The sequence below is a fragment of the Vidua chalybeata genome, chromosome 1 (genome assembly GCF_026979565.1).
Source record: "Vidua chalybeata isolate OUT-0048 chromosome 1, bVidCha1 merged haplotype, whole genome shotgun sequence".
Classification (NCBI taxonomy): domain Eukaryota; kingdom Metazoa; phylum Chordata; class Aves; order Passeriformes; family Viduidae; genus Vidua; species Vidua chalybeata.
The window spans coordinates 100,572,069-100,586,210 of NC_071530.1; the positions used below are offsets into that span (position 1 = coordinate 100,572,069).

General features: G+C 39.8%; 1 protein-coding gene across 4 annotated transcripts in view; it reads left to right on the forward strand.

Annotated features, from left to right (window-relative positions):
• SPIRE1 (spire type actin nucleation factor 1) overlaps positions 1-14,142 on the forward strand; it is a 128,293-nt gene that overhangs the window by 107,018 nt on the left and 7,133 nt on the right. For 3 of the 4 annotated variants that reach the window (XM_053942587.1, XM_053942598.1, XM_053942616.1), the window contains exons 9-15: positions 247-410; positions 4,587-4,677; positions 5,410-5,552; positions 11,741-11,878; positions 12,954-13,024; positions 13,779-13,806; positions 13,895-14,025. In XM_053942587.1, the coding sequence (XP_053798562.1) occupies positions 247-410; positions 4,587-4,677; positions 5,410-5,552; positions 11,741-11,878; positions 12,954-13,024; positions 13,779-13,806; positions 13,895-14,025 (766 nt within the window). The remainder of the gene's footprint in view (positions 1-246; positions 411-4,586; positions 4,678-5,409; positions 5,553-11,740; positions 11,879-12,953; positions 13,025-13,778; positions 13,807-13,894; positions 14,026-14,142) is intronic. The other variant, XM_053942609.1, reaches the window with a different exon arrangement.

Sequence of the window (14,142 nt, forward strand, 5' to 3'; positions counted from 1 at the left end):
GAGGTTGGGTTTTAGCATTATGCAATGCTGCTTTTTGCACTGCTTTCATTCTTTCATACTGCTTCTGTACTGCAAGCCATTGCCTGTAATTGTCTGAGCAGTGAATCACTAAAAGTAAAATAATTGCACAGATACAACTATCACAATAACTCTTTTTACTTTTGTGCGTATTGCCTTAACAGTAAGATTTGAGAAGGCAAAATACATTTCAGGTGCAAACACCAATTGTTCTGTTTCTTTTGGTAGATGTACCGACACCAGAGGCTGGAAGAAAATTAGTGGATGCCTCTGTAGTGAATGGCAGTCCGGCACCACAAGGAAAGCAGAACGGGGCCACACAAGTGACAGTGCAACGCAAGAGGCTCCTTAAGGCTCCCACACTGGCTGAACTTGACAGCTCAGATTCAGAGGTAAAAAAATCAGGACACAACGTGATTCTCGATTTGTCAGTACTGAGGCTTGCTTCTTAGTTTGCTGAACTGATCAGATGAGAAGTGACTGTGCAAATTATAATCCGAATTTTCCATGGCTTCCACGTCAGCCCACAGAACTTCAGAAATATTAGAGCAGACCCCAAAAAGGAGAATACTCTTTTGAAAGATGAAATGGTAATTTTGGCCTTAAACCCACATTTACTTACTTTCCTAAATGCCCAGTGTCTGTCCACAGTGTGTTTGTAGCAATTATGCTTTTGGGAATTTAGGAAAGTACACAGCACCCTTCTGGCACTCATGAAGTAGCTGCTAAAGGACTCAGGTGTGGGGCTAGCCTCACCATAAAAGCTGTTAAATAAAGAGCAGCAGCTGTGCCACAGGGGTTGCAGTTTGGTGCAAATGTCAGCGCATTAATTTGCTATATAAGATTGGGAACGAACACCCCAAAGATGTATCACAGATAGGGACAAGCAAATACCACTCAGATGGACAAATAATTTTGAATTCATCCACTCTAAATGAAGAGTTAAAGATTTTTAAAAGCATTAGAAGGAGAAAACTTTAGAAAGCTTTTTAGCTTCAAAGCTGCATTATATATGACCCTCAGGAAGTACCAACATTACATCCTTAAGAATGAGCTTTGTCTTCTGGACCAGTAGTGTTATTAATTGAGTTTGGACCTTTCTGAAAGTTAAGCTATCTGGAAAGCACATGCAGGCAGGCTTTATTCACAGAGGGTAATTTTAGCCTGGGGAAAGCAGTCTTCCCTGACTCTTTTTCTCTTTTGTAAATGGGAAAGGAGGGGTTTCCTGACAGGGTGGTTACAAAGGCATCTATGCTGAAAGATAGGAGGCTGGGAAGAAATATATGTGGAGATAAATTTATCTCTTTGCATACTTTCTGATCTGTGAAAGGTTGGCCCTCTTTGGGGTTATCCTGTGGGTGACTTGACTTGTGTGGGTGCATAATTTGATGCATCTGTTCTGAAAGCAGAAGTGATTTACATTCTGAGATCACCCATCAGTCTTTAAAATTACAATAGAGGCTATATGTGGTTTGTTAATATGAATAAAGCTGGGCAGGATTCAGGAATATTAAGATCTTGCAGAGAGAGTTGGGTCTTACAGCCTGTACCTCTGTGTATCCTGAAGCATCATGCTATTTCACACAGGAAAATGAGCAGAAGTGAGTAAAAGAAAATTATGTAATGGGAAATGTGAAATGCTTCTTGTAGAAGGGAAAAATAAAACGTCTGAACATGACTATTGATTAGGGAATACTGTGTAGGCAAGCAAAATGGTATGGAACAAGCTCTGGAACATACAGCAAAAGATAAATTGAAAATAAATCAAGCACATTGAGCTGTCAAAGAGAACAGATGCTGGACTAGTTTGGGTCAATAGAAATAGCTGGTGAAGCAACTGAGATGATAAAGATGCTCAGCAGAATACTGGTTGGGCTCAGGAAGAGTGCTAAGGTAGTGAAAATAAACTGAAGGGAATTTGGGTGAAGTTTTTCAAGGTGGTGAAGGACATAGAACATTTGAAGAGAGTGGAGATCGCTCTGTCCAAATGTTTTATTTCTTCCCTGACTTTTACTTCGTATGTAACACAGAGAAGAGTCTGTGTGTTGTTCTGATTGCCTGTAAATGACTCGGCCACCTCTGTGTCTGCAGTTTGAATTGGGCTTAACCTATTTGTAGTTACTCACTGGGAATGCAGTTATTACTATGTTGTGCCCTAAATTACAGGCTGGAAATACCTGCACTGCTGAGCTGTGGACCTCCAAATGAGCTGTGATGCAGATGCATTTTCTTCCCCATGTGATCCCTTTGTTCTTCCATCAGTGTTGCAATGCAGGCTATGTCCCAATACTCAGTGTAGCCAGGCAGAGGTGAAAGGCAAGGTCTGATACAGCCTTATGCCCATTTTCTATCAAGGATGAATATTATAGAAATTCTTCCTTCTTTCTGTCCTTGCTTCTTCTGCATCACCACTAAAATCACAAATTCCAGGGGGTGTGGAACAGGAAGTGCCATTTTGCTTTGTATGGCTAAGAGAAGTAGCAATCTAATAGTCACTTTTGATGCAGATTAAAAAATTGTCTGTTCCTAATGAAGCTACAGCTATCTGGCCAAAAATTGTGTCTGTAATATATTTAGATGGTTTAAGCTGCAGCTTTCTCAGTAACTGTAACATTCTAATTGTTTGGCACTCTGGAGCAGTGCAGAGTCCTGGATGTTGGGTTGATCCAACCTCAAACGTAAAATGTCAGTCTATAGTGGTCAACAGTTGCTGTATAGATACGGAGGAATTCATGCAGTGGTTCATCAGGACTTCCTACACAAGATTTCATTCTCAAAAGAAAGCCCTCTATGTTTGAGAAATTGTAGGACGGAAATAGCATTGTCAGTGCACGTGTTTGCGCACAGAAGTAGTAATTTGAAATTGCTGACCTGGAATACCTGTTGTCTAAGTAGGATTTTATGTCCGATTTCATTTCCTCCTGGCTTCCATTTTCCATGACTTGGTTTATACTTAATATTTTTTATATTTAGCCACTGGCTCCAACAGTTTATTCTTTAGAATAGCAGAAGAGCTTACTGAGTTCTTCATCTTAGCTCATTAGCTTCTCTGACAATGGTAAACTTGTCATCCATTGAGAACGATCTGACTTCTACAATATGAAAAGTTGAGTAGTTCCCTTTGTATAGGGCTGTTCTCTTTCCCAGAAAGTAAATATTTTGCTCTAGACTTGTGAACATTCTTGCACCCCTTCTAAAGAACAGTGCATCCAATTGCCATGGAAGTTCTCCATTGGTCTTTTAAGGCAACTATGCAGCAATATACAGAGGTGTCTTAGCCAGCTCTGTAGCTGAACTGGACTGGTTGCTGCAAGTAAAACAGCTGATGTAGCTCAATGTGCTGCTCAAGCTTCCTTACAAACTTCCCACCTCAAGTGCTTTGTGGGGTCACAACTGAAATGTTAAAGTGAGTATACTGTTTTGGGATGTGAGCTGTTTTGAGACCCCTTGCAGAGTACTGTGTTGTGGCAATTAGATGGGAACAGTTTCCTCAAATACAACACCTACCCGTGGGCTAAGCCTAAAGGACAGATCACCTGATGGGAATTTGTAGAGGCCTGTGTCCTGTGATGCGTGGTGCTCATTGAGGTGATCCTGCCAGCTTTTCTTTCCGACTTGCTTTTACCAAAGAAGGCAATCTTTCAGCTAGTGGAGGTTTTCAGCTAAGGAAATCTGTGAGAGAGAAGCTTAGCCACTTGCTGGATTTTAGGGCAGGTCACTTGTTTGATCTGTAAATCTTGACAGCCTAAATGATGTTGAGTGTTTTTGGTTGAAAGCATTCACATTAGAGGTAAAGAGCAGTCAAGCTCAGTCCTTCAGCACTCTTCATTTGGGAGGCTTCTGTGATGATCTGTTTCTTTGCTGGTAGTGGGTGGCTGAAGGCAGGATTGAGGTGACAGCAAAAGATTTGATAATTTGGGTGGCATAAAGCTTTAGATAGCTGAGGGGTGTTTAGTCAAAGCCCATTTCACTTTCCTTCATCTTCTAAGAGTTGCCCTTGGCCGTTGAGAAGCATGCAGATACAGTGAATGAGATTTCTTTTAAATACAGAAGAAAGAAAAAACACACCAGGATTGGGAATTAGGGAACAGTGCAGTCAATTTCAGTTTAATTTCTCTTCACCTGAGTCACTTGTGTGAGTGGCCCTCATTCCTTTGGAGGCCAGAGAAATCTAAGTGCTAATTCCTTGTTAGTGTGAGATATAAAGCTGTGTTAATATGCCTGCTGTAGCTGCAAAGCCCTAGGAGTCTTTAAATACAACAAGGGAAATTAACAGTTTACAGCGGATTCATGCACCTCTCTCCTGATCTTGTTATTTCATGCAGTAGTTAAACACACTGGATTCAAATTATGTACCATTTATTTAACTTTCTAAAAAAAACTGAGCACTGAAAATTCTGTTTGCTCAGTACTGTGCAGAGTCAATGTTTTTCTCAAGACTTCTAGGACTTTGAGTGACTGAATGGTCCAAAATATCTTTGATAGCTTGTGTTTTCTGTGTGCTAAAAAGCAATAGAAGAACTAAAAACAGTCTGAGGATTAAAGTTTCTTTCCCTCTTGCCACACAGGAGGAATCAGTGCACCAATCAGGAAGTAGCAGCAGCATCTCCCCCTCACAAGTGGAAGACCTCTCTCAAGAAGGCACCAGCAGCAGAAAGAGTGAGTTATGAGAGAGTCCAGTGACTGCTTTTACTCACCTCTGTTGTCTTCTGTGCTATGAACTTTGTCTTAAACTTATATGGAAAGCTAAAGATGAGTGTTGTTAATGGAATAAACTTCTAAAGCTGAGCCCTGCTGGATGGGTCAAATGTGATAATCATTTGGAAGGCATCAGCCTCCACTCTGGGGGGGTATCTTTGTGAAACAGGTTTCATCCTTGAAGTTTATGTAGGACTGTAGAGGAAGTCATAAGTGAATGGAGAGGATAGCTTAGCTATGCTTATCTCATAAAATAATTTTTTGCTATGGAAGCATGTTCTAACCTAAGACCAATTTAAAAGTTTCCTCCATCTCTGCCACTGTAGCTGTGTTTGAAAGACACTTAGCAATCAGCAGTATTTCTCAAAAATACTTACTGGGAAAAGGGCAAGATCTGATCTTTTTTTTCAGGCACAGTTATTTCAGGTTTTACTGTGTAACAATATTTTTTATTTCTTTGAAGTGTTTCAGTTTCATTGGGAAGGTTTTGTAATGAGCTGTGTAATCTGTGCATGTGTTTTCTGTGTATGATGGCGAAATAATAATATCCTGAAGCACCTCAGTATGGATATGTAACTTCAGCCACCAGTAGTAGGAATTCTAGCAAATCAGTGACTGGATTAAGTACTGAGCAATGTTATCCACCAGTCTCTCATAGAAGAACTAATTTTTTTGTACTGATTGAATCCTTAGTGCCTCCAAAGTTCTTGCCCATCTCGTCTACGCCGCAGCCTGAGAGACGGCAGCCACCTCAGAGACGACACTCCATTGAAAAGGAAACACCAACCAATGTGAGACAGTTCCTACCCCCTTCAAAACAGAGCTCCAGGTCACTTGTAAGTGGAGTGGGTGGTAGGAGAGAGAAAAAGAGGAATGCTAAGAGTATAATGAAAATTAAAACTTGGCTTCAGTATGATTAGAACATGACCCAAAGAAAATTCCTCAATTCAGAAACAGCTCTTGGCTACTAAAGGTGTTTTGAAATCAAGATTTGAACTTTGTCTCTCTAACATACTTATCCAAAATCCCAGGTACAGGTGCCTCAGAAAACATTTGCACTATGATTAGGACTCTGGGTAAACCACGTGTCTTGACTTTTGTTTCAGAATGTTACCAAAACAGATGAACTTCACCTTACTGATATTCCACTTGAATAGAGACAATTCCAAAGCAGTGGATCTATTTTGGGATTTGGGGAATTTTTTTTAGTTGTTGGAAGTATTGCAGCTAATAACTGGATTAATGGAATGATTTATTTTCTTCCCACCTTAAGAACTTGCTTGGTAATGTTTATACATATGAAAGCTCTTTCAATAATGCAAATCAAGGTTTATCTATGTTGCTTTGTTGAAGTTACTGAGGCAAAAGCCTGTATTACTGCTTGAAAAGAAAGTACAGTGCATTTGATCAATTAGCTTTAATTGAGAACTGTTTTCCAGCAGAGTACAAACAGCAAAGGGTATGAAATCCTGGTTCATTTATGCTGACATACTGATTAGTGCATTGTAATTTCATGCAGGGTATGTTCCTTGTCTCTTTTCTACCCGCAGGGTTTCAAAGTGTGCTCCATGAGGTGCTGGTGAATAGAGAAATCAATAAACACATCTGAGTTTTGAAAGGAAGGGAATATTCACTTGCCCTGTCTTGTAGTGCAGTGGTATTAAAGAGCTTTGAAGAGCATTTCTGTCAGCCCAAGAGATGACAGCTGGGTTCCAAACCTATTAGATGATGAAACTAATCAGTTCTAGGGAAAATACCTCCAAATATTCCCACAATGGGCGTTTACCTATTAGATGATTAAGCTGATCAGTTCTAGGGAAAATAACTCCAAATATTCCCACAATGGGCTTTTCCTTTGCAGAGGTCTGCTGGATTTTATGACATCCTTCCAAGTAGAATGTAGTTTCTCATTCCAGGTGCAGGTCAGGTAGTAAGTAACATGTTGATAAATGCACAGCCCAGGTGGACATCTCCTGCCAAAGTGAACTTGAAGCAGGATGTATTGCAGCAGACCCATACTGGAGAGCTCCTTCAGCATGTGTTTGAAGTCGCTGTCACATAAAATGGGTTGCACTGTCACCTCCTGCTGCATTCACTGTATGTGGAAACCCAGAATTTATTTTCTGGTAAGCCCAGTGTCATTCACAGACAAATAGATCAAAGGGAGGATGAGAGAAAGCATCCTGTGTTATACTGAGACATTTGCTCCATCACACTTCTAGTGTATCTGAGTGTGCTACATTGTAATATTAATCTTGTGTATTTCAGAGGATCATGCAAATTAAAATCTTACATGAGGCTGTTATTTTAAATAGGTCAACCAAGTTCTTACCAGGATCTTCTTGACCACATACATACTCTCCCTCTGTCAGTCTGTTCATTGACATATGCCTAGAAAAATAGATTAAAAATAAAACCATTGCACAAAAACTAATTCAATTATTCCATTCCCCCTGAAGAATACTAAAGAAAAAGGGAGAAAAAGCTATTAGATAAGTCAGGCTAATTCGGAAACAGATGGGAAGAGTTTTACTAGTTTCTTTTGTGCTTAGGGGGATTTTTTGTTTGGTTTTTTTTTTTGTTTTTTTTTTTTTTTAATCTCTAAAGAACTGTCACCTAGCTTGGTTTTGACTTTGAAGTGAAAAAGAAGGAAACTGGTAGTGAAATGATGTTCTGTTAATAAGAACCTATTTTATTTGACGCCTTGAGAGCTAATTCTTTAACTTGGCAATAGTGCCCTCTAGGGTGTAACAGACACCTCCCTCAACACTCTTTTTCATTCTGGGAGATGTGTTCTGTATGCTGGCACTGGCCCAATTTCACACTTTGGCTTTCTGCAAATCTCTCCTTCCCAGAGGGATGCCAACCTCTTCCAGTGGCTGTGCCAGATGTTCCACCTGTGAAATATCCATTCCCAGAGTGAATGCTTCTCAATAAGTGCAAAGTATTATTTATTTTTTATTTGACCTCACACTTCTTTATCCCTTCCTCCAGGATTGATGGAGTTTCATTTCTTATCACCAGCTCCTGTGACCCTGGTTTCTCTCCAAGGTGAAAGAGGCCTTGTCAGCAAATAGCTCTCAATGCCAGTGAAACCAGGCAGGGGTTTGCTACAGTCTCTTAGCAGGATTAGCAAGAATGTCTTGCATACTAACGATGGTTTTGTGAACTGGCATCTCATCAGATAGAGGTAGTTAGGCCCAAGTAGGTGGGGAGGGGAAACAAACTTGGAAAAGTGCCAAACACAGTCCTTTTGACATGTCACCCTGCCAGTGGTACATGGAAAGGCAGGGTGGCTCAGTGATTTTGTGGGGGGTCAGCCCTGGTGGTTGCTGTAGTGAGCTGATTTGGTGCGTAATCAGTGAGATCAGTTTAGTGTCCTGAAATTTATACATGTGGGTGCCTTTGCAGTCTGTTTGCTTTTTTAATTATTATTTTTATTATCATTTTTTTTTTCATGACCCAGAGGACCAAAGCTAATGATTGCATTTATACACAGCATTCGCTTCTCTGCTTCCTATCTATTGTTCAGGTTCCTAGGATAACCAGTTTATTTCCAAGGATGACTTTCAGACCACTTTTTACAACTATGCAAACAGCTTCTCTGCTCAGCTCTCATCCCGTTGAAGCAGCCATGTGTGGGGTGGCAGGGGCTATGTACTATCTCTGTGAGAGAGCTTTTGCCAGCAGGTGGAAACCCGCAAAGGTTTGCCTCTTTTTGCTGGCTTTGGAGATCACCTTCACCAGCATGTTCCCTCCTAGGGGAGCACTTCCTCAGCTGTGGCAAGAATTACAGCTTAGGCTGGGACATTGCACCTGATTGACTTTGATTTCAATGTGTGTAGGATATCTGTGTGTCTTCAATCACCTCACGGGGAAAAGAAATCAGTTCTGAAAGGACAGCAAACTAAAAATGCAACATCACCAGATAATCAGTGGGACAGACCTTAAATATTACAGCACATGAAGATCCTGCAGCAAAAATCCAGCAAAATTATTGTGATCCTTGGACTATGTTGAAAAGAATAAGGTTTTATGTTTCTCCCAGGGTACACTATGTAGAATGGGAGGGCATTTGCAATCTGCTTTACTTGAAAACCCATATATTGTTTTGGTCCTCAGCACACTTATGTATCAGAACTTGCAGAATAGCTCATATCCATCTATCAGGGACGGCAAATCCACTGAAAATAAAAAGTAATTCATTTACCCCTATGTAAACTGAACATGAATTATTTAATTTTGCCTTCTTTTTGTTGTCCTAGCCAATAAGTGAAAGGATGAAACCTCTTGTAGGAGAGTTTATAGTTGAGATACACAGCTGACCTTTTAGAAACTTTTAGTCTGCAAAAGGAGCAAGAGTTTAGAGTGCCTGACTAATTGTGAATTGCAGAATTTAGAGGCCACTCTGGCGCTCATACATTTTGCAATTTACTAATGCAACTCATTTGAATGTCTAGTGACATCCTTTAATGAGAAGAAGGAATACATTAGAGTAAAAATGTGTTAGTCATAAGAACCTATTAGGTGTGTGTACACTGAGAATGACCTACAAAGCACAATATGGGTATGCAACTCTTGCTACCTGCTTTTCCTGCATAAAAAAATTATACATACACTTTTAAAGGTATAGTGTTTATAAAATGATTGCATAGTCAGAGTTAATCCAGTCCCCAAGAGGATCACGGACACTTCAAGTTCAAAATAGTATTTGCAAATAATATTTTTTCCCCTTTAAAAATAGGCGTATTGGCTTGTGTTTAATATTAAAAAAAGTATTGAGTGTAATTCTGGAAAATGAAGACCATTCAAACCACATTTTGTCTTTACTATGTTCTGTCATATGCAAGTATTGCAGAGAGTACTCTCACTTGGAGTTGCCGAATTTGGGTGCAGGTTTGAAAGTTTGAGCAGTAACTCCAAAGCATCATTGTTCAATGAAGCTTAGCCAGTGCTTAGCAAAATTTAATTAATTTCAATGCCTTAGAGGTAGTGTAGAAAAAAAATATTTTCTTGTGTACTTATTTATATTCTGAAAAGGGAAAAAAAACACCCAAGCAGTTTTCTGAAAACAGATTCTTTATCTTTCATTTAATGTTGCATTAACATTTTGTTGTCCTTGTGTAACCACTGGAATTAAAACATTAGCATTTAAGCATGTGAATATTTTCTATGTTTCCCCTGCTGCCTGCTGGCTATTTCTATTTTAATGGTATTCATTTTCGATTGGTACGACAACAGGCCCACACTATTCCCCTAGTACGTGCTCTACACCTATAGCAGATCTGCAGAATTTCTTCAAAGGAGCAATATTCCCCGACATCATCGTTTTGTAAATTAAAGGAATGGGCGTTCATGAGGGGGAAGGAAGAGCTTCAAGTAAGAAATGTATTTCTAAAGGATGTAAAGCTCTGGTTGATTGCAAGCATTCAGTCAGCCTCATTCACCTCGGATAGTTTCCCTCAGTCTCCCACGATGCAGACTCGGGGGGTTTTGCTGGCATTGTGTGCATCCTGCTTTCCCACCCACTTCCTCTCGTGCCGCCCCAGCCTTCAGCCGTGCCTTCCCCATAGCAAGGCAGTTGCTATGGGAAGAACCCAGAACGAAATGCTGAGAGCTGCTGGTTAGCTGTAAAGTTGCTCATAAGGAATAGAAGATACTTTGTTTTGGCTGTGCAGTTTTACACCTCAGAGCAAATTGCAGCTGCTTTTGATGTAGTTGTTGTTTTTTTTTCCAGAAAACTAGTTTTCCATACCCAAAAGGTTTAGGTGGCAAATCTAACAAAGTTAACTCAATTCTAGTCTTTTGTGGGGTACCCTAAACAGAGTGAAGTTTCTTTGTGTTCCCTTTCTAGATAGGTAAGACAACAGTTTTTAAAAATGTGGTGGTTCCTAAATGCTAATGTTTGCCAGGTCTTTAATGTAGAAGGATTTTCTTTTTAATCTGATGGAAAGACAGAACTCTGAGTACATGGAAATGGAGCATTTCCGTACTAATCCGATTCATCGCTTCAATTTGTAAACGAGATCTCCAAACTGTCAGCCACGTCTTTGTGTGTGCAGGAGAAATTTCCTTCATTTATTCAGAGAGCATTGCCTGTCATTGTCATTACTGCACAGTAGCCCCTCTGGGCTGACTGAAAAGGTTCACTAAGCATTAAGGAATGGGAGTTCCCACAGAGGTTTCTGTCTTTCTTTTGGAAATGTATAATCAACTACTGGGATGGATTACAAATCAGTTTGGTGCTTTTTATTCCGTGGTACCAAATTCAGGAGTTCTGCACTCAATATTCTCCTAAATGCTGAAACACAGAAGAGATGGAAAAAATTTTAAGTGGAAAGTTGTGCTGTTAATTCTTTATTTGAATCTCTACCATTTATAATGCAACACTGGGTAACCAATTCACCTGCTTGATACTGGAACATTATTCTGTAAAGCTTAAATTGCTGGTGTTACTTTCTTGGGCAGAAAGGAGAACTTTTCTGCCTGAGCTGATATAATTTCTGTAGCCTTGGTGTGATTCTGATCATGTGAACACCAAGATGTGGTACCACTGAATAAAATTTTTTTGCTAGAATGGGCTACTAACAACTTTCCTTGGCCACTCTGGGCATCACAAAGTCTCAGAGAAATTATTTGATGTATACTTCAAACAGTATACATAAAATAATGCCATATACCATATGACATTTTCCCTTTCAAATTATAAATCTGAATATTGATTGGCTTGAAACAAATGTTTGCAATAAAAGACAAATGGAGAGAAGGGTCAAGTAATTTGAGGTGGAAAGATGAAGAAAACTGTCATCATTGTGAAGGTTGAACATAGGATCATTTACATCACATCTATGCAGCTTCCAATGCTTTGGCACTCATGTGATGCCCATGAATGAGCCAGCGCTATTCCAGTTTGATGGGAGAAATCCCCTGTTTCTGGAGTTACTAACCAGGTGGCTGGTTGTCTAGGTTGAACTCTGGAAGAAGCCATTTGTCTCTGAAGTAATATGGGGGTTTTGGCTTCCAGGAGGAATTCTGTTACCCCGTGGAATGTCTGGCTCTGACAGTGGAGGAGGTCATGCACATCCGTCAGGTGCTTGTGAAGGCGGAGCTGGAGAAGTACCAGCAATATAAAGATGTCTACACTGCTCTTAAGAAAGGAAAGGTATGGCTGAGTCTAGGGAGGCTCTGAAGGGTACTTAGGGAGGCCAGTTGCACAAGCCTCCCATTTACACATGTGTTTCTTACCCTCTATTGGAGAGAAAGAAGAGTCATCCACCAAACACCCCCTAAATGTTGACAAGGGTCAACTTCCTTGAGTGATGTCCAGAAACATCAAAACGTTTCATGGAAACACCTTGTTTGTTCAGATTGCCTATAAAAATGCAGTAGCATTTACAATTATCAGAGTGTATCTGTATGTGTCTGGTTTGAACTTCATTGACTGAGGTGATTTCTGTCCCCATGCCTTCTGCAGGTTTGGTTACCTTTTCTGTCCCAGAAAATAGAATTACAGGTAGCAACAGAAAACTACAGGTTCTTCATATATGAACCCTTACTATCTAGCACAGAGGGAATTAAAGCCTTCAGAGAAGTGATGCAAGCAGAAGGAGGTTTAATTTTAGAGACCCCTTAACTAATGCATTTTTCTGCAAACTGCAGATTGGAGCTTGGTACTTCCCAGTAGAAGCAGCATCCTTTTCTCCCACTTTTAATTTTCTCCCACTTTTAATTTGTGCTTCTTGGACACCTCCAGAAAGCTTATTTTGGCTTCACTGTGTATTTTATCTACAGGCCTAACTGTGTCTAGTGTGCAGTTTTATTTTAAAGGTTTAATACATTTAAGGCAGAGGAACAAGAATCTTATGTCATTCATTAGATTCAGCTGTTACCTATTGTCATGATATATAAAGCTTAGTAATGAGCTTTTATCAAATCTCAAAGTAGGTTGAGGATTTAATTAATTTACCCCACTATTAAAATGGTTTGCTTTTATTTCTAACCAAAGTTATCTAGTTAATGAGCAAGTATTTAATGTAGGCAAAATAGTTAAAGGCTTAGTTCTAAATATATGAAGATACAGTTCTAGACCTTGTTCTCAATATCATCTTAGAAGTACAGACCCCAGAACTGGATGTAGCACTGCCACTGTGACCTTGCCAACAGCAACTGGTCAGTGAAGACATCACTGTGTGGGACTTTGCTTAACACTGTGGATTCCTCTGTTCTTCTTCCTCTAGCTCTGCTTTTGCTGTCGAACAAGAAGGTTTTCTTTCTTTACCTGGTCTTACACTTGTCAGTTCTGCAAGAGGTAAATATTTTAATTTTAAGAGGTAAATGTTAATAAATGAGTACAATTTCATAGGGAAAATGACTGTTTTATACATTAGACACCCTCAAAAATTTCTGCTCCTTACTGTTGGTTTGGTTTATTTCTGTAACAGTCTGTGTCAAAAAAAAGTATGCAGAAACATTTCATTTGTAAGTGACTGAAGTGCTTCCTTGGACTGAAACTCTTGACTAAAAGTGAGAAAAACGTTCGGTTGGTTTTTTTTGGGGTTTTTTTGGGGTTTTTTTTTATGCTTATGAGAAAGCAACATGGAATTTACTCAGGCTTCCCACACAACAACTTCTGCAACCTCTTTGTTTGGGGAAAACATTTCAAGGCAATTTACTTTTTGGGCTACTTTTTTAATATTGGGGCAGGGGAAATGCAAGAAGGAATATTTGCAGGCAAAATGATAAATTTCAAGTTAACAGTGAGACAATAAGTCAGAAGATCTATGTAATCACTGAGTATTGGTCTCACTTACCAGAAGAGGTTTCTTTAGAGGAAAACCAGCTTATTTTTCTTTTTTTTTCCCCCTGTTTTTAAATTTAGGTGCCATTCTTGTTCTGCATTTCTCCTTGCTTCTGGCTTCATGTTCTGATTGAAGTTACTGTGTTGAAGAAGCTTTAAGGGGATGATGGAGGGGGGCAGGTTTCTAACTCCTGAAATCTCTTACTCTTGATTTAAACATAATTTTTCCCAATGGATTGATTCATGCTCTTGTTTTTTTACACAGGCCTGTATGCTCACAGTGTTGCAAAAAAGTAAGTATGGAAACTTATGTTTCAAGCCCTTCTAAAAAGCTGTAATCTTTGTAATGATGCTGCATGTGCCTTGTGCTGTTGCCAACAGATGCGGCTGCCATCTAAGCCATACTCCACCCTCCCCATCTTCTCCCTGGGACCTTCAACCTTGCAAAGGGGAGAAAGCTTCATGAGGCCAGAGAAACCCTCTACCAGTCACCACCATTCCCTGCGGAGCAGGTGAGAGACAACCCGGCCCCACTTGTGTCTGTTGCAGACGTTCCCCAAATGTTTCATGCTGGGTTATCAATCATGAAGATGCTGCTCACCTGTTTTGTAGTTGGCCATATTTTTAAT